We start from the raw sequence: 20,545 nt of genomic DNA on the forward strand, positions 1-20,545 counted from the left end.
GCTAAGCACAGCCAGCTCTTCCTCTGAGTTGAAGTTTGGGAGATATCAGCTTGTCTGCAGTACTGCCCACCTCAGTTACATGTAGGTGGTACCAGCCTGTTTAGGGCAATGCCCACCTGAGTTAAATGTAGGAGTGACTAGCCTGCATGGGGCAAAGCCCACGTGAGTTACAGGTAGGAGTGATCAGCCTCTGTGGAGCACTGCACACCTGAGTTACAGGTAGGAGGGGCCAACCTGTCAGGGCACTACCCATCTGAGTTACAGGTAGGTGGTGCCAGCCTGTCTGGGGCACAGCCCACCTGAGATACGGATAGGTGGTGCCAGCCTGTCTGGGGCAGTGCCCACCTGAGTTACAGGTAGGTGGTGCCAGCCTGTCTGGGGTACTGCCCACCTGAGTTACAGGTAGGTGGTGCCAGCCTGTCTGGGGCAGTACCCACCTGAGTTTCAGGTAGGTGGGACCAGCCTGTCTGGGGCAGTGCCCACCTGAGTTACAGGAAGTAAACCGGATATGCTTTCCTCTCCTATTCCACAGTCTCTCCAAGCTCTGCATAAACTTTGCCGCTTCCAGGTTTTGGAACAAGCCAAGCTCTGCCATTTGCTCCTTCCTTTCTCTCCTCCCCTCTGACTTTCTTCGTTGGTCGGCGCGACAGAAATTTCCGGATGGCGAACCATTGACTGCTCCCCGGAGGTAACCTTTTATATTTAATCCTCTCAAAGCGCTCACGCGAGCATTAAGGGGAAGAATGTTGTTCACTGAATGTAGTACTAGTCCACTTTCCAGTAATTACTGTTCCAGACATGAGCTTGATCACTTTGAAAAATAATTCTGCCGCGGACGATCAAAGATGAAATTCCCCAATGATGCAACGTATCCGGTCTCCGGGGTGGCCGGATTAGAAAAATCTGAGTTAGACCAGAACAATACTGTATCTGAGTTACACCAGAACAATACTGCATCTGAGTTCGAGCCAATACTGTATCTGAGTTACACCAGAACAATACTGTATCTGAGTTAGACCCAATACTGTATCTGAGTTACACCAGAACAATACTGCATCTGAGTTCGAGCCAATACTGTATCTGAGTTACACCAGAACAATACTGTATCTGAGTTACACCAGAACAATACTGTATCTGAGTTAGACCCAATACTGTATCTGAGTTAGACCCAATACTGTATCTGAGTTACACCAGAACAATACTGTATCTGAGTTAGACCCAATACTGTATCTGAGTTCGAGCCAATACTGTATCTGAGTTCGAGCCAATACTGTATCTGAGTTACACCAGAACAATACTGTATCTGAGTTAGACCCAATACTGTATCTGAGTTACACCAGAACAATACTGTATCTGAGTTAGACCCAATACTGTATCTGAGTAGAGCCAATGCTGTATCTGAGCTACACCAGAACAATACTGTATCTGAGTTAGACCCAATACTGTATCTGAGTTAGACCCAATACTGTATCTGAGTAGAGCCAATGCTGTATCTGAGCTACACCAGAACAATACTGTATCTGAGTTAGACCCAATACTGTTTCTGAGTTAAACCCAATACTGTATCTGAGTAAGATCCAATACTGTATCTGAGTTAGACCAGAACAATACTGTATCTGAGTTAGACCCAATATTGTTTCTGAGTTAAACCCAATACTGTATCTGAGTTAGACCCAATACTGTATCTGAGTTAGACCCAATACTGTATCTGAGTTAAACCCAATACTGTATCTGAGTTAAACCCAATACTGTATCTGAATTAGACCAGAACAATACTGTATCTGAGTTAGACCCAATACTGTATCTGAGTTAGACCCAATACTGTATCTGAGTTAGACCAGAACAATACTGTATCTGAGTTAGACCCAATACTGTATCTGAGTTCGATCCAATACTGTATCTGAGTTAGACCCAATACTGTATCTGAGTTAGATCCAATACTGTATCTGAGTTAGACCCAATACTGTATCTGTGTTAGACCCAATACTGTATCTGTGTTAGACCAGAACAATACTGTATCTGAGTTAGATCCAATACTGTATCTGAGTTAGACCCAATACTGTATCTGTGTTAGACCAGAACAATACTGTATCTGAGTTAGATCCAATACTGTATCTGAGTTAGACCCAATACTGTATCTGTGTTAGACCAGAACAATACTGTATCTGAGTTAGACCCAATACTGTATCTGAGTTAGACCCAATATTGTACCTGAGTTAAACCCAATATTGTATCTGAGTTACACCAGAACAATACTGCATCTGAGTTCGAGCCAATACTGTATCTGAGTTACACCAGAACAATACTGTATCTGAGTTACACCAGAACAATACTGTATCTGAGTTAGACCCAATACTGTATCTGAGTTCGAGCCAATACTGTATCTGAGTTCGAGCCAATACTGTATCTGAGTTACACCAGAACAATACTGTATCTGAGTTAGGCCCAATACTGTATCTGAGTTCGAGCCAATACTGTATCTGAGTTCGAGCCAATACTGTATCTGAGTTACACCAGAACAATACTGTATCTGAGTTAGAGCCAATACTGTATCTGAGTTACACCAGAACAATACTGTATCTGAGTTAGACCCAGTACTGTATCTGAGTAGAGCCAATGCTGTATCTGAGCTACACCAGAACAATACTGTATCTGAGTTAGACCCAATACTGTTTCTGAGTTAAACCCAATACTGTATCTGAGTAAGATCCAATACTGTATCTAAGTTAAACCAGAACAATACTGTATCTGAGTTAGACCCAATACTGTTTCTGAGTTAAACCCAATACTGTATCTGAGTTAAACCCAATACTGTATCTGAGTTAGACCCAATACTGTATCTGAGTTAAACCCAATACTGTATCTGAGTTAGACCCAATACTGTATCTGAGTTAGACCCAATACTGTATCTGAGTTAAACCCAATACTGTATCTGAGTTAGATCCAATACTGTATCTGAGTTAGACCCAATACTGTATCTGTGTTAGACCCAATACTGTATCTGAGTTAGACCAGAACAATACTGTATCTGAGTTAGACCCAATACTGTATCTGAGTTAGATCCAATACTGTATCTGAGTTAGACCCAATACTGTATCTGAGTTAGATCCAATACTGTATCTGAGTTAGACCCAATACTGTATCTGTGTTAGACCAGAACAATACTGTATCTGAGTTAGACCCAATACTGTATCTGAGTTAGATCCAATACTGTATCTGAGTTAGACCCAATACTGTATCTGAGTTAGACCCAATACTGTATCTGAGTTAAACCCAATACTGTATCTGAGTTAGACCAGAACAATACTGTATCTGAGTTAGACCCAATACTGTATCTGAGTTAGATCCAATACTGTATCTGAGTTAGACCCAATACTGTATCTGAGTTAGATCCAATACTGTATCTGAGTTAGACCCAATACTGTATCTGTGTTAGACCAGAACAATACTGTATCTGAGTTAGACCCAATACTGTATCTGTGTTAGACCCAATACTGTATCTGAGTTAGACCCAATACTGTATCTGAGTTAAACCCAATACTGTATCTGAGTTAGACCAGAACAATACTGTATCTGAGTTAGACCCAATACTGTATCTGAGTTAGATCCAATACTGTATCTGAGTTAGACCCAATACTGTATCTGAGTTAGATCCAATACTGTATCTGAGTTAGACCCAATACTGTATCTGTGTTAGACCAGAACAATACTGTATCTGAGTTAGACCCAATACTGTATCTGTGTTAGACCCAATACTGTATCTGTGTTAGACCAGAACAATACTGTATCTGAGTTAGACCCAATACTGTATCTGAGTTAGATCCAATACTGTATCTGAGTTAGACCCAATACTGTATCTGAGTTAGATCCAATACTGTATCTGAGTTAGACCCAATACTGTATCTGTGTTAGACCAGAACAATACTGTATCTGAGTTAGACCCAATACTGTATCTGTGTTAGACCCAATACTGTATCTGTGTTAGACCAGAACAATACTGTATCTGAGTTAGATCCAATACTGTATCTGAGTTAGACCCAATACTGTATCTGTGTTAGACCAGAACAATACTGTATCTGAGTTAGACCCAATACTGTATCTGAGTTAGACCCAATATTGTACCTGAGTTAAACCCAATATTGTATCTGAGTTACACCAGAACAATACTGTATCTGAGTTAGATCCAATACTGTATCTGAGTTAGACCCAATACTGTATCTGAGCTACATCAGAACAATACTGTATCTGAGGTGACCCAATACTGTATCTGAGTTAGACCCAATACTGTATCTGAGTTAGACCCAATGCTGTATCTGAGTTACACCAGAACAATACTGTATCTGAGTTAGACCCAATACGGTATCTGAGCTACACCAGAACAATACTGTATCTGAGTTAGACCCAATACTGTATTTGAGTTAGACCCAATACTGTATGAGAGTTACACCAGAACAATGCTGTATCTGAGCTACACCAGAACAATATTTTATCTGAGCTACACCAGAACAATACTGTATCTGAGCTACACCAGAACAATACTGTATCAGAGTTTCACCAGAACAATGCTGTATCTGAGCTACACCAGAACAATGCTGTATCTGAGTTGGAGCAGAACAATACTGTATCTGAGTTAGACCCAATACTGTATCTGAGTTAGACCCAATACTGTATCTGCGCTACACCAGAACAATACTGTATCTGAGTTCGACCCAATACTGTATCTGACTTAAAACCAATACTGTTTCTGAGCTAAACCCGAACAGCACTGCATCTGAGTTAGACCCAATACTGTATCTGTGTCAGACCCAATACGGTATCTGAGTTTGACCCAATACTGTATCTGAGTTAGACCGAATACTGTATCTGAGCTACACCAGAACAATACTGTATCTGAGTTGGACCCAATACTGTATCTGACTTAAAACCAATACTGTTTCTGAGCTAAACCCGAACAACACTGCATCTGAGTTAGACCCAATACTGTATCTGTGTCAGACCCAATACGGTATCTGAGTTTGACCCAATACTGTATCTGAGTTAGACCGAATACTGTATCTGAGCTACACCAGAACAATACTGTATCTGAGTTAGACCCAATACTGTATCTGACTTAAAACCAATACTGTTTCTGAGCTAAACCCGAACAACACTGCATCTGAGTTAGACCCAATACTGTATCTGTGTCAGACCCAATACGGTATCTGAGTTTGACCCAATACTGTATCTGAGTTAGACCGAATACTGTATCTGAGCTACACCAGAACAATACTGTATCTGAGTTGGACCCAATACTGTATCTGAGTTAGACCCAATACTGTATCTGAGTAGAGCCAATGCTGTATCTGAGCTACACCAGAACAATACTGTATCTGAGTTAGACCCAATACTGTTTCTGAGTTAAACCCAATACTGTATCTGAGTAAGATCCAATACTGTATCTGAGTTAGACCAGAACAATACTGTATCTGAGTTAGACCCAATATTGTTTCTGAGTTAAACCCAATACTGTATCTGAGTTAGACCCAATACTGTATCTGAGTTAGACCCAATACTGTATCTGAGTTAAACCCAATACTGTATCTGAGTTAAACCCAATACTGTATCTGAATTAGACCAGAACAATACTGTATCTGAGTTAGACCCAATACTGTATCTGAGTTAGACCCAATACTGTATCTGAGTTAGACCAGAACAATACTGTATCTGAGTTAGACCCAATACTGTATCTGAGTTCGATCCAATACTGTATCTGAGTTAGACCCAATACTGTATCTGAGTTAGATCCAATACTGTATCTGAGTTAGACCCAATACTGTATCTGTGTTAGACCCAATACTGTATCTGTGTTAGACCAGAACAATACTGTATCTGAGTTAGATCCAATACTGTATCTGAGTTAGACCCAATACTGTATCTGTGTTAGACCAGAACAATACTGTATCTGAGTTAGATCCAATACTGTATCTGAGTTAGACCCAATACTGTATCTGTGTTAGACCAGAACAATACTGTATCTGAGTTAGACCCAATACTGTATCTGAGTTAGACCCAATATTGTACCTGAGTTAAACCCAATATTGTATCTGAGTTACACCAGAACAATACTGCATCTGAGTTCGAGCCAATACTGTATCTGAGTTACACCAGAACAATACTGTATCTGAGTTACACCAGAACAATACTGTATCTGAGTTAGACCCAATACTGTATCTGAGTTCGAGCCAATACTGTATCTGAGTTCGAGCCAATACTGTATCTGAGTTACACCAGAACAATACTGTATCTGAGTTAGGCCCAATACTGTATCTGAGTTCGAGCCAATACTGTATCTGAGTTCGAGCCAATACTGTATCTGAGTTACACCAGAACAATACTGTATCTGAGTTAGAGCCAATACTGTATCTGAGTTACACCAGAACAATACTGTATCTGAGTTAGACCCAGTACTGTATCTGAGTAGAGCCAATGCTGTATCTGAGCTACACCAGAACAATACTGTATCTGAGTTAGACCCAATACTGTTTCTGAGTTAAACCCAATACTGTATCTGAGTAAGATCCAATACTGTATCTGAGTTAAACCAGAACAATACTGTATCTGAGTTAGACCCAATACTGTTTCTGAGTTAAACCCAATACTGTATCTGAGTTAAACCCAATACTGTATCTGAGTTAGACCCAATACTGTATCTGAGTTAAACCCAATACTGTATCTGAGTTAGACCCAATACTGTATCTGAGTTAGACCCAATACTGTATCTGAGTTAAACCCAATACTGTATCTGAGTTAGATCCAATACTGTATCTGAGTTAGACCCAATACTGTATCTGTGTTAGACCAAATACTGTATCTGAGTTAGACCAGAACAATACTGTATCTGAGTTAGACCCAATACTGTATCTGAGTTAGATCCAATACTGTATCTGAGTTAGACCCAATACTGTATCTGAGTTAGATCCAATACTGTATCTGAGTTAGACCCAATACTGTATCTGTGTTAGACCAGAACAATACTGTATCTGAGTTAGACCCAATACTGTATCTGAGTTAGATCCAATACTGTATCTGAGTTAGACCCAATACTGTATCTGAGTTAGACCCAATACTGTATCTGAGTTAAACCCAATACTGTATCTGAGTTAGACCAGAACAATACTGTATCTGAGTTAGACCCAATACTGTATCTGAGTTAGATCCAATACTGTATCTGAGTTAGACCCAATACTGTATCTGAGTTAGATCCAATACTGTATCTGAGTTAGACCCAATACTGTATCTGTGTTAGACCAGAACAATACTGTATCTGAGTTAGACCCAATACTGTATCTGTGTTAGACCCAATACTGTATCTGTGTTAGACCAGAACAATACTGTATCTGAGTTAGATCCAATACTGTATCTGAGTTAGACCCAATACTGTATCTGTGTTAGACCAGAACAATACTGTATCTGAGTTAGACCCAATACTGTATCTGAGTTAGACCCAATATTGTACCTGAGTTAAACCCAATATTGTATCTGAGTTACACCAGAACAATACTGTATCTGAGTTAGATCCAATACTGTATCTGAGTTAGACCCAATACTGTATCTGAGCTACATCAGAACAATACTGTATCTGAGGTGACCCAATACTGTATCTGAGTTAGACCCAATACTGTATCTGAGTTAGACCCAATGCTGTATCTGAGTTACACCAGAACAATACTGTATCTGAGTTAGACCCAATACGGTATCTGAGCTACACCAGAACAATACTGTATCTGAGTTAGACCCAATACTGTATTTGAGTTAGACCCAATACTGTATGAGAGTTACACCAGAACAATGCTGTATCTGAGCTACACCAGAACAATATTTTATCTGAGCTACACCAGAACAATACTGTATCTGAGCTACACCAGAACAATACTGTATCAGAGTTTCACCAGAACAATGCTGTATCTGAGCTACACCAGAACAATGCTGTATCTGAGTTGGAGCAGAACAATACTGTATCTGAGTTAGACCCAATACTGTATCTGAGTTAGACCCAATACTGTATCTGCGCTACACCAGAACAATACTGTATCTGAGTTAGACCCAATACTGTATCTGACTTAAAACCAATACTGTTTCTGAGCTAAACCCGAACAACACTGCATCTGAGTTAGACCCAATACTGTATCTGTGTCAGACCCAATACGGTATCTGAGTTTGACCCAATACTGTATCTGAGTTAGACCGAATACTGTATCTGAGCTACACCAGAACAATACTGTATCTGAGTTGGACCCAATACTGTATCTGAGTTAGACCCAATATTGTATCTGATTTAGACCCAATACTGTATCTGAGTTACACCAGAACAATACCGTTTCTGAGTTAAACCCATTACTGTATCTGAGTTAGACCCAATACTGTATCTGAGCTAGACCAGAAAAATACTGTATCTGAGCTACACCAGAAAAATCAGACTGCCTTAGCTAGACCAGAACAATACAATATCGGAATTGGACTAGAACCAGCAGACTGAGTGTGTTTGTGTGTATCTGTGAACGATTTTGAGAGTTTGTGAATGCGTTTGTGAGTGTTTGTGAGTGCTTGTGAGTGTTTGCGTGTGTTTCTGTGACTGAGTGAGTTTCTGAGTGTGTTCGTGTGTGCCTGACAATGAGTGGCTGATGGTTGGGACTGAATGTTTGTGTGTCGGAATGTGTGTTTTTGTGTGAGTGTGTTTGTGCATGTGTCAGTGAGTGAGTGCATATAAAATTAGAGATCAGGAATATCACAAACCCTCTTTCACAGAAAATAACAAGAACCATGGGGGGGGGTCGAGTGGTATTGGGCCTGGGGGAGGGGTGGTGCCCTGTGGGGCGGTTGGTTCGGGGGGGGGGGTTGGGGGGGCGCGGACATGTGTGGTTCGCCCATGCTAACCCTTGTACCGTGTGTTCTCGTACCGGGGCACCCCTGGCCCCTGCTTGTCTGCCCCACCGACCACCCATAACCTCCACTGACCGCAGAGGCCTCTGGCTGTGCGGCTGAAGGCTATTGCTAATAGGGAATTGGCAATCGTAGTTGAGTGAGCACTTCACACAACCCAAGTAGAACCCCGTGGGTAGGCGGGCCATGTGGCACGTGGGAGTCATTGCCCAGCATCCCAATCACACCTTGATGAATGGACACTGCGAAAGGCATCATCACAGATGTAGCGGCCAACCTTTGATCACCCAGGCGATGGGCCCCAGCCCCTGGTACATGTCCGTGACTGGGTGTGTGTCGGCAGGGCCTGTTGGGTGGGGGGGATGGAGCACGTCTGGGGGATGGGGCATTGAATTGGTGGTCAGCCCACATCATGAACCAAAGAGCCAGAGGCGTCATACTGGTTGTGTTGAGGGTACAATAATATTCCTCGTCCAAGTGTACACCACTGCCCCATTCTCCCGATGGTGCCGCCGCACTATCCTCACTCTCCCTTCCTCCTCAAACCACCCACAGAGCCCCAATGCACACTCCAATTTGTACCCTCCACCTACCTTCACCCTCCCCCAGTGCCCTCAGTGATCCTCGCTGTGCTTGGCTTCCTTGCTCTATCGCTACGTCTAGGTATGCCCACAGGATGCACCTCAGAGGTGGAGGCAGCCAGCTGTTTACCTCGTCCCGTGACCTTCGATGCCCCGGTGGGCGTCGTCTGGGGGCTCTGGGGCCGGAGCGCCAGCGCACATGTCAGCGGCACATGCAGGGCCGTGCCGCCCTTTTCTGGGTGCTGACGCGGTCTCATCAGAGGGGTGGCACTCGGGGGAGCTTGAGGCCACTGTCGCCAGTCCATAGGATCGGTCTGGGTTGCCAACCAATGCCCCCTCCTCCCGGTCGGTGCCCATAGGGCCCTGGGATTCACCTGCGGTCGCCACTCTTACAATGTTGGCCTCGGTGCAAGGCATTGCCGGCAACATCTCCAGCATCCATAGTCTCTGGGACACCTCCTATCAGCTATGGACCTCAGGAAGTTTCGCTGACATCTTCCTCTGAATGTCCTGGCTGCTCCCTAACATCTCCATCAGCTCCGGGAAGGAGAGGCAGCTGGTTCGGCAACCTGTTCCAGAGGCTCAGAACCTGATTGGGTTCCAGCTGGGTCCTGGGATCCAGCAGACCTCCAACTGCTGCCTCGCCTGGATGTTCCTGCCTCCCCCTGATGTGCATCAGCAGCTGTGTGGTGCTCACCAGATGGTGCCCCATAGGCCTGTCCACTAACGTTTCCCACCGAGATGCGTGTGTCTTCTCTCGTGGAGGATGGGATAACAGCAGCGACTGTGGCTCCGAGATGTTCTCCTGGGAGGTGGGGGTGGGGTCGACGCAGTCGGTTGGAGGACCGGCAGAGGTGCTGCAGTCAGTTGGAGGACCTGCGGGGGTATGAACATGTGGTCAGTAGGAGGAATGGGTCAGTCTGTGTGACAATATCAACTCATGTGTGACTGTGCATACGGGTGGAGCCCGAGGGATCCTCAGCTCTGCGGCATGCGCCGACCTCCGTATTGGTTACTGTTCTGTTCCCGGCCACCCCTGTCACCTCCAGGGCCCGTTCGCGAATGTGGTGAGGATTCTAATGTCTGACACCCCTCCACAAGTCTGGGCCCACTTCTGGTAATTGTGGGAGAGCTTCTTCTGCAGATACACAGAGAGGGCATCCTTAGCCACACGCGTGGTTCACAGTGCTGAGCATGGGGGTGGGAGCGGGGTGCTGCGAGGGGAGGGTTGGAGTGAACGGTGGGGGTTGTGAATTGGGAAGAGTGGTTTGGGCAGATGGAGGGTTGGGAGGGAAGTTTGGGACAGGTCTTGTTTCGCGTTGGGGGGCGGGAAAGCTCCGGGGGGTGTGGGGGTGGGGGTTGGTGCCAGCCCACCCGTGCTGCCCAATGTAGGTCGTTGACCTTCTTGCGGCACTGGGGGCCAGTTCTCCTGGTCACTCTGCCCGAGCTTACCGCCACTGCCACTTCGTCCAGGCGGCACTGGCTGCCCTGTCGCTCACCCGTGGACCCTCGGGGTAACAGGATATTCCTCCTGGCCTCCACCGCATAAGGAGCCCTCCACCCCCCCAAGTCTGCATCCCCGAATCAGGGGGGCAGTCGTCTTGATACCACGGCTGTGAGCTGAGTGGGGTTGGCTGTGCAAGAGCTGTTAAAGTGCTGCTCGACCTTGTTAACGGGGGGCTGGCGAGCGCGGTCTCGGCAAATCGGCTGGCGAGTCTTCATTTGCGGCGTGAAGCCCGTGGGGCCTCGTTAAGTGGACCAATTAACGTTGAACAGCGTTGCCGAGCTCACCGGGCTGAGTTCCGGGAAGCTCGCAGCAGTTCCCGCTCGCTACCACACTTGGAAACCTTTCCGGTGAATCACATTCCTCGTATCTGACTTAATAATTTACATTTTCAGTATTTTGAAATATATATATTAAATATATGAATTGCATCGGAAATTGTGAGAAGTCCGATGCAATTCGCAAACATACTTTTCAACCAAAACCCTTTTCCAGAATGTGGGCCGGGATTCTCCGCTATCCGGTGGGGCGGGCTGTACCGACGCCGAGGAGTGGCATGAACCACTCCGGCATCGGGCCGCCCGGAAGCTGCGGTATCCTCCGCACCTTCAGGAGCTAGGCCGGCGCCGGCGGGTTTGGCATTGCGCCAACCAGCGCCGAAGTGCCTCCGCTGGCCACCGCGAGTTGGCGCATGCGCGGGAGCGCCAGTGTGTTCTGGCGTGATCCCAGCACATGCGCAGGAAGATTCTTCTCTGCGCCGGCTATGGTGGCCCGTTACAGCGGCCGGCGCAGAGGGAAAGAGTGCCCCCACGGCACAGGCCCGCCCGCAGATCGGTGGCCCCGATCGCGGGCCAGGCCACCTTGGGGGCCCCCCTGGGGCCAGATACCCCCGCGCCCCCGGGAGGACTCCTCAGGCCACCTGCAGAGCCAGGTCCCGCTGGTAAGGACCTTGTTTGATTTACACCAGCGGGACTGGCCGGAAACGGGCGGCCACTCGGCCCATTGCAGAGCGGAGAATTGGCGGCGGTCCACTGCCAACGGCCCCCAACCGGTGCGACGCGATTCCCGCCCCCGCCGAAAAACCGGCGCTGGAGAATCCGGCGACCCGCGTCGGGGTGGCGGGGCGGGATTCACGCCGCCCACCCGCCGATTCTGCGGCCCGACAGGGGGTCGGAGAATCCTGCCCGTGATTTTCACAGCTCAGCTAACTAATTGAGTGCATTCTATGAAAGTGGCTTCCTCCATCATAATGTTTCCTTCTTAAACTTTTAATTATAGGATGAGTCAAAACTGCCTAATGGATGTTCCTACTGAAAATCTTAGGTTCTTCAGGACGACTGCCAAGGTTGCCCTGATTGAAGAGGAAAAAAGCTCCCGTGGGTTAGAAAGTTAAGGGTTGGAATGCAGAAGCTGTTTTCATGCTGTAAGGGACCTTAAACTGCACAGTTGCTGATGTTCCACCTCCTTGGTGCCTTTCCCGCTGCCTGTACAGTTCCTGTTCCTGCTGCTGCGTTTCCTCTCTGTTAGACTCTTGTACTGCGGGCTGCAACCGAGATTCCGAGTGCTCTGTTGGAAAATTAGTTAGCCAGGCTCTTCCTGTAGTCGGTAAGGATATTTTAAATGAGCAATCGTTTACATATATCAATTACAAAGTCAGTACGATGTGAATTATATTCCTTATGCAAATGATGTAAGTGTTGTGAATATACTTGTGCACTGTTTAAATAAATTTTTTTATGAAGTTACTGTGATGTAGCCATTTAAGCAACATTTCCTATCACTTTTGATGATGAGATGGAATTTTTTGGAACAGGTGAAAAGGGGCCTCCACACCCAAGGCCCCCAAAGCTGCCTTGATAGCAGATTTGTGTGGCAGGTAGAGAAGTAGAGAGAGCCCGGTGACTACATTCTAAAGTACAGGAGCTAGAATACTGGAGATCACAGAGTCAGACAGCACAAAGAGAGGCCCTTCAGCCCATCACAGTGTATGAGTCAACTTGGCGCGTAAGACAACCCTATTGGTTTTGGGTTCCAAAGATCGTGGGCGGGATTCTCTGTCCCGCCAGACCGGTTTTCCCGCGTTGCGCGGCGCTCCCTCGCCGGCAGCGGGATTCTCCATTCCCGCAGCCGGCCAATGGGGTTTCCCATTGTGGGCCAGCCCGTGCCGTCGGGAAACATACTGGTGTGAGTGCACTGTCGGCGAAGAGGAGGATCCCGCAGACGGAGAATCCCGGCCCATGTTTCTCTGGCACGCATTAGTTGTCAGCCTCAGGTTTTCATGCCAAAAATGGATGGCCCATAACTTCCGATCTCCAGGGGTGTCATACCCCTAAGTTTATTTCAGAAGATGGGTGTATGTCCCTCCCCTAACCCTACAGAAATCCCCTAGCAAGGACTGCAGGGCAGTTGGCTGGGAAGTTCAAACTTCCAATTAGCAATCAGAGACTTCGAATGGTTTCAGCCCTTTTAGCAGAATAGTGGCCCAGGGAAAGTTACAAAGATTAAAACAATATAGTGCCCCCCAGTTCTAATCTCTCCCACATGGGGAAACACTCTCTTGCCATCCACTCTGAACAGTCCCCTCAGGATCTGCTACTTTTTCAATAAGAGCACCTCACAAACTTTGAAACTTCAATGGCTACAGGCCCAGCGTGTCCAATCTTTCCTCATCAGAGAGCCCCTTGTTCCCAGGAATCAGTCGAGTGAACTCTCTCTGAACTGCTTCCAATGCAACTAAATCACACAGTATTGCCACGCCGTCAGTAAACCCTCGGACTGCAGGCAAAACGGAGCATCCCGATGGTGGAGAATCCAGGCGTGATGGCACCTTGGGGGGTTTCACGGGCCATTGGAGTGCCCTGGTTGGTGGGGAAAAGGGCTGTGTAGTACTCTAGCATGCCCCTGGCACCTGGGAACCTTGGCTCTGCCAGCCTGACACCCTGGCAGTGCTGCACGGGCACTGCCGGGGCATCCAGGTGGCACTGCCAGGGTTCCAGGATGGCAGTGCCAACATGCCTGGGTTCCAGGTTGGCCTTACCAGGAATCAGCGGCGGGGGATCTTCCCCATGAAGGACTTTGACCCCTCCCCAACCTCAGAGAGGCCCCCGGGAACACCTCCTCAACCCCCCTCTACCTGGTAAGGCCCACCTGGCCTGATCCCTGGCAGTGCCAACCTGGCACCTGAGCACCCTGACACTGCCACCCTGGCAGTGCCCCACCAAGGTGGCTCTGTCAGGGGGCCCGGGTCTAGAAACAGGGGACAAAGCCTCAGAATAAGGGGCAAACCATTTAGGACTGAGATGAGGAAGAATTCTTTCACTCAGGGGCCAGTGAGTCTTTGGAATTCTCTTCCATAGAGCTCTGTGGAAGCCCAATAATTGCGTATGTCCAAGGCAGAGATTGATTTCTACACACTAATGACATAGAGGGATATGTGGATAGTGCAGGCCAAATGGTCTTGAGGCCGACAATCCGCCTTGATCTAGTACAAAGGCATGGCGGGCTTGAGGGGCTGAATGGCCTACTCCCACTCCTATGTTCTTATGTACAGCAGACAAGGAGAGGCTCCGTCGGGGTGATCTCCATGACATATCACTTTCGGAGTTGCCCATCCCCAATTGCCCTTGAACTGAGTGGTTTGCGCAACCATTTCAGATGGGCAGTTAAGACTCAACCACATTGCTGTGGGTCTGGAGTCACGTGTAGGCCAGACCAGGTAAGAGCGGCAGATTTCCTTCCCGAAAGCACATTCGTGAATCAGATGGGTTTTTCATGGTCTCTTTAATTTCAGATATTTATTGAATTCAAATTTCACCATCTGGTGGTCTTCAAATCGAGGTTCCAAGATTGTTGCTCGGGATCTCTGAATTATTAGTCCAGTGACAGTGCCTCCCCTGCGATGATCAGAGTAGATACTTTCTGTTATTCGTCTATCATTAGTCTTGCAGCTTGGGTGTGGTGAAAATGCCTCCCCTGCCCTGCCTGTCCAGGCTCACACTAGCGTGCTATTTGCAAATTATTTTACAAGTAAATCAGATGCAGATGCGCCATGGTGACCAGATGCCGACCAAGCAATTTTTACTACCTAATATAAAGCTGACACGTGTGTTAAGTTTGTTTTATGAGGCTCCATTTTTCTGTGCAGCTGCTAATAAGTCCTATTAAAAGTGCATTTTTTTTCCGTGTAATTTTAATCGGGTGTTCTTCTGATAGTGAACATACCATGTTTTAGACCTGCCCATTGGGAGGAATGGGTTCCTCTACTAACTTTGTGCTTCACAGATGTGCTTGGTATGTGTCAGCTGTGGCTCAGGAGGTCACGCTCTCACCTCTGATTTGACAGCTTGTGGGTTCAAGTCCCACACCAGGGCACAGGTTCCAGGCGGACACACCAGTGTAGTATTTAGGAAGTGGCTGAGGAATTGTTTTTCTGATGAAGGGCTGGATTCTATGATGTGCACCCCCCCCCCCCCACCCCGTGCCACCCCCCCACCCACTGTGAGCCCATCCTGTCACTTTCCCACCCACCTTCGAGTTCACCTCCATAAGACGGTAGCCTGCCCACCCTATTTAAATAAGTAATCAAGGGTCAATCGAGCTTGTTAACCCCGATAATGCGCTTATCCAGTTGGCATAGGAGGTCGGGCAGGGGTGGGCAGGCCGTTTTTGTTCAAATGTTTTTTCCAGAGATTGGCTGTAGAGGTTTCCCTCGTGTCCTGGCCAAGATTTACCCACCGACTAATATCAGTCAGATGGATTGTCTGCTCATTATCACATTGCGGATTATGGGGTCTTGAGCAGGTTGGTGTGTTTCCTACAGTTTCCTACGGTGGCTATTATAAAAGTGCAAGGCTTCACTTTTCCATTTGCGCTAATGGTTTTGACACCAAAAGTTTTGACTTTAGGCCAAGGCTCAATCATCTTCAGCTGCTTCATCAATGATCTTCCTTCCAACATGAAATCAGCGGTAGAGGTGATCACTGATGATTGCACAATGTTCAGAACCATTCACCATTCCTCGGATACTCAAGTAGTCCATTCCCCAATTTAGCCAGACCTGAACAATATCCAGGACTGGGACTGACAAGTGACATTCATGCCACACGGCTGCCAGGCAATAACCATTTAACCGTTGCCTTCAATGGCATTACGATCGCTGAATCCCCTATTATCAACATCTTGTGTGTTACCGTTATCCTGGGGGTTCCCATTTACCAGAAACTGAACTGGACTATCTGTATAAATACAGTGGCTACCAGAGCAGGTCAGAGGCCAGGAATCCTGCAGCAAGTAATTCATCTCCTGACTCCCCAAAGCCTGTCCACCGTTTACAAAGCACAAGTCAGGAGTGTAATGGAATACTCTCCACTTGCCTGGATGAGTGCAGCTCCAACAACACTCAAGAAGCTCAAACCATCCAATATAAAACGGCTTGTTTGATTGGTACCCCATCCACCAATATTCACCTGCCCCACTGATGCACAGTAGCAGCCGTGTGTACCATCTACAACATGCAGTGCAGGAACTCACCAAGGCTCTTTAAACAGCTGGCTGGATTCTCTGCTGTCCATTGCGATCGGGCGGAGAATCCAGCGTCGTCACAAAAACGGGATTGCCCATCCCTTTCTGATGCTCAGTCCCCCGCTGGCTGTGGTATCGATGTTCACGCCCCTTGACCCAATTGCATCCTATTAGTGGACTGGGCACTGGAGTCTCCACACCTGTGTGGTTGCTGGTCCTCAGGGCCGAGATTCAAGCGGGCGTGGAATGGCGCAGGTAATTGCCAGCGTGACCCTGGCACAGTGGACTTCACATTGGGCAAAGGGGGTAAGTCTTTAAGGTAGGTGCCCCCAAAGTCCATCGGAGGCCCCCCTCCCCACAATGCAAATCTTGCCCACACCATCCTCACCAGACCCCCCCCCCCACCCCAAGACCTCCCACCAGGCCCCCTCCCTCCCAGAGACCCCCAGAACAGAGACCCCGCCAGAGACTCCTTCCAGCCCAGTCAGATTTTCCATTTCAAAATCGCAGCATCAGGACCTGGCAATGATCCACACATCGGTTGCTCTAAACTGGATTGAAAATCAAACCCAAGCTGTCAGTAATTCATTAAAAATGAAACAAGGCAATGGGAAAAACTATATGAATTACGCAACAGTGTAATAGAAACAAAAAGGTGCATAAAATTATAATCTGGTGTAAAGTTTTTATTTCATCATTCATGGGATATGGGCCGTCATTTATTGCCCATCATTAAATGCCTTGAGGAGGCGGTGGTGAGTCGCTTTCTTGAACCGCTGCAGGTCATGTGGTGTGGGTCCATCCAAGGTGCTGTTGCGAAGGGTGCTCCAGGGTGCCATTGAATTTGAATGATGGTGAGATTCTCCCTTATTGAAGATGATCATTGCCTGCCGCTTGTGTGGTGTGAATGCTACTTACTCAGTGTACCCGAACAGGCGTCGGAATGTGGCTAGGGGATTTTAGCAGTAACTTCATTGCAGTGTTAACGTAAGCCTACTAGTGACAATAAAGATGATATAAAAAAAAATGCAAATGGTGCTGAACATTGCGCAGCCATCTGCGAACATTCCCATTTCTGACCTTACGGTGGAAGGGAGGTGATTGATGAAGCAGCTGAAAATGGTTAGGCCTAGGACACGACCCTGAGGAACTCCTTCTTAACTCCCTCTTCTCCAAGGAGTACAATCCCAGTTTCTCCAATCCATCCACGATAACTCGTTCCTGGAACCTTTTCTTGTCAATTGTTTCTGCACCCTCTCGAAAACCTTTGCATCCTTCCTAAAACATGGTGCCCAAGATTTGGACACTATCCTCCAACTGAGGTCAAACCAGCGGTTTACCAAAATTCTCCATAACCTCCCTACCTTTGTACTCAGCACATTGAGTTATAACACCAAGGATTCCTTGGAGTAAAACCAAAATACCGCAGATGCTGGAAATCTGAAATACAAACAGAAAATGCTGGAGACGCTCAGCTGGTCTGCAGCATCTCTGGAGAGAGAAACAGAGTTAATGTTTCAAGTCCACATGACTCTTCTTCAGAGCTTCAGATCCCTTGGAGCCTACGCCCACAGATCTTTAAGGTAACAGGGCAATTGTTAAGAGGACAATGCTTTCCTTAATGAGCCAAGTCATAGAATATAATAGCAAGTAGGGTATGCTAGATCAGTATAAAGCATTAGCTAGACTACAACTAGTGTACTGCATACACTTCTGGTTATCACATTACAAGGTGGATATGGTCTGACCAAAGAGGTGACAGATTGGATTTTTAAAAAATTTAAAATACCCGATTCAATTTTTTTTTCCAATTAAGGGGCTATTTAGCCTGGCCCATGCTGCACATCCTTGGATTGTGGGGGTGCGACCCCCGCAGACACGAGGAGAATGTGCAAACTCCACATGGACAGTGGCCCGAGGCCGGGATCGAACCCGGGTCCTCGGCGCCGTGAGACAGTAGTGCTAACCACTGCGACCCCCGTGCCGCCCCTACAGATTGGATTTATGATATTGTTGGCGTCACTGGAGAATTTTAGCTATGAGGGAAGATTGGATTGGCTGGGGGTATTTTCATCGGAACAGCGGAGGCACAGGCAATATTTAATTGAGGTTAAAAGCATTCTGAGGGGCCTAGATAAAGGGGACAGGAGGCGCCTATTTTCCTTAGCCTAGAGGTCAACGCATAAATTTAAAGTTAAAAGCATTAGAGGGAAGTTGAGGAGAAATAGTATAACTCAGAGGGTGTTCGGACCTGCGATACATCAGCTGAAAGAGGCAGAAACCACCATGGATTTAAAAAGTACTTGGATGAGCATTTGAAATGCCACAGCCACCAGCGAGCTGGAAATGGGATTAGACTGGGATTAACTCTTTATTATATGAATGGAGGACTTTGCTGCAGGAGTAGGCCATTTGGCCCTTCGAGCTTGCTCCGTCATAGAATTTACAGTGCAGAAGGAGGCCATTCGTGCAATCGAGTCTGCACCGGCTCTTGGAAAGAGCACCCTGCCCAAGGTCAACACCTCCACCCTATCCCCATAACCCAGTAACCCCACCCAACACTAAGGGCAATTTTGGACACTCAGGGCAATTTATCATGGCCAACCCACCTAACTTGTACATCTTTGGACTGTGGGAGGAAACCCAAGCAGACACGGGGAGAACGTGCAGACTCCGCACAGACAGTAACCCAAGCCGGAATCGAACCTGGGACCCTGGAGCTGTGAAGCAATTGTGCTATCCACAATGCTACCGTGCTGCCCCGTCATTTGACAAGATCACTGCTATGAAGCTCACAGTAGGTATACCCTGCATTCATTACCATAACTTGGACGAACTTCAAGGCTGGAACCAACGTTCAGGGCATGTGTAGCTGTAAAACAGTCATTGTCTCTGCTCACATGGATTGTAAGATGAATTGAAACCCCCGCCCCGGTTATTGACTTGCAATTGCTCCCAGTTGGCCTTTACTCTCTTTTTAAAATCTTATCTGGGACCACTTGTAAACACTAGAGTTTTTTGTAATCATTTTATTTCAGTGATTCCCGACTGCTTAAAACTGTCTGTGTCTCCCCTCAGAAACTTTGAATCAAGCTACTTTCTGCCGACGAGGGACAGAAGTTAAAGTCATGTGCCTGCGTATAAATCTTTGGTAAGTCTGAGAAACGCTGAGTGGACTTTATGTTGAGCTGTAGCCCGAAGAATGCGCCACTTAGGTTAAAGCTTTCCCCATGAATAACGAGCATTGAAAAAAATCTCCAGCACACGTTGTGAGGCTGCGGATATGGGCTGCGGGCATTGGCAGCATCGCATGGAAATTCATCGAATGGGCAGCACGGTGGCGCAGTGGAGTTTGCACATTCTCCCCGTGTCTGCGTGGGTTTCACCCCCACAAACCAAAGATGCGCAGGGGAGGTGGATTGGCCAGGCTAAATTGCCCCTTAATTGGAAAAAATGAGTTGGGTACTCTAAATTTATAAAATAAAAGGCACTCTAAATTTATTGAAAAAAAAGGAAATACATCGAAAATCATGGGCTGAGGTTCCGTGATTGTTTTTTCCGACCTGCATTTCCTGCCGCTGGAGGCGATCCTCTGGGAGCACGCAATCGGAAAATTCATCCTGATGTGTTGTTGGAATTATGTTCAGCTTTGATTACAGAGCGCTGCGGTCTCTTGAAATGGACCAATGCGGAAGTTGTTACTTTTTAAGGTAGGATTAATTTAGGATGAAATGCATGGCCGCTTGCTGTACACTTCCCTTTATCTCATTTGTTTCCTCCCCTCAGTTTGTGCAGGAGTGTGGTGCTCACTGTATTGAGTTACAGTTCTACACTGATGATTTGTGTAACTTGCACAGAGACAAATCTCCAACCTAACATTGTACTTATTATGGCTGATGACCTTGGCATTGGGGATGTTGGCTGCTATGGAAATGATACCATCAGGTAAGAATAGGCTTGTGAGCTAAGTTTCTTTGCTTGCTTTATTAAAAAATATACTTCATTCATGTATTAATTAACA

At 46.8% G+C, this 20,545-nt stretch overlaps 1 protein-coding gene across 2 annotated transcripts in view; it reads left to right on the forward strand.

Moving 5' to 3' along the window:
• Positions 1 to 492: 492 nt before the first annotated feature.
• LOC140392087 (arylsulfatase H-like) overlaps positions 493 to 20,545 on the forward strand; it is a 43,340-nt gene continuing 23,287 nt past the window's right edge. Inside the window, exons 1-3 of one of the 2 annotated variants that reach the window (XM_072477352.1) lie at positions 493 to 688; positions 19,603 to 19,675; positions 20,311 to 20,469. In XM_072477352.1, coding sequence (XP_072333453.1) covers positions 19,653 to 19,675; positions 20,311 to 20,469 — 182 coding nt within the window. In that variant the 5' untranslated portion in view covers positions 493 to 688; positions 19,603 to 19,652. Of the gene's footprint in view, positions 689 to 12,535; positions 12,610 to 19,602; positions 19,676 to 20,310; positions 20,470 to 20,545 lie in introns of those variants that run through there. The other variant, XM_072477353.1, reaches the window with a different exon arrangement.

This window comes from Scyliorhinus torazame, chromosome 15 (genome assembly GCF_047496885.1).
Source record: "Scyliorhinus torazame isolate Kashiwa2021f chromosome 15, sScyTor2.1, whole genome shotgun sequence".
Lineage (NCBI taxonomy): Eukaryota > Metazoa > Chordata > Chondrichthyes > Carcharhiniformes > Scyliorhinidae > Scyliorhinus > Scyliorhinus torazame.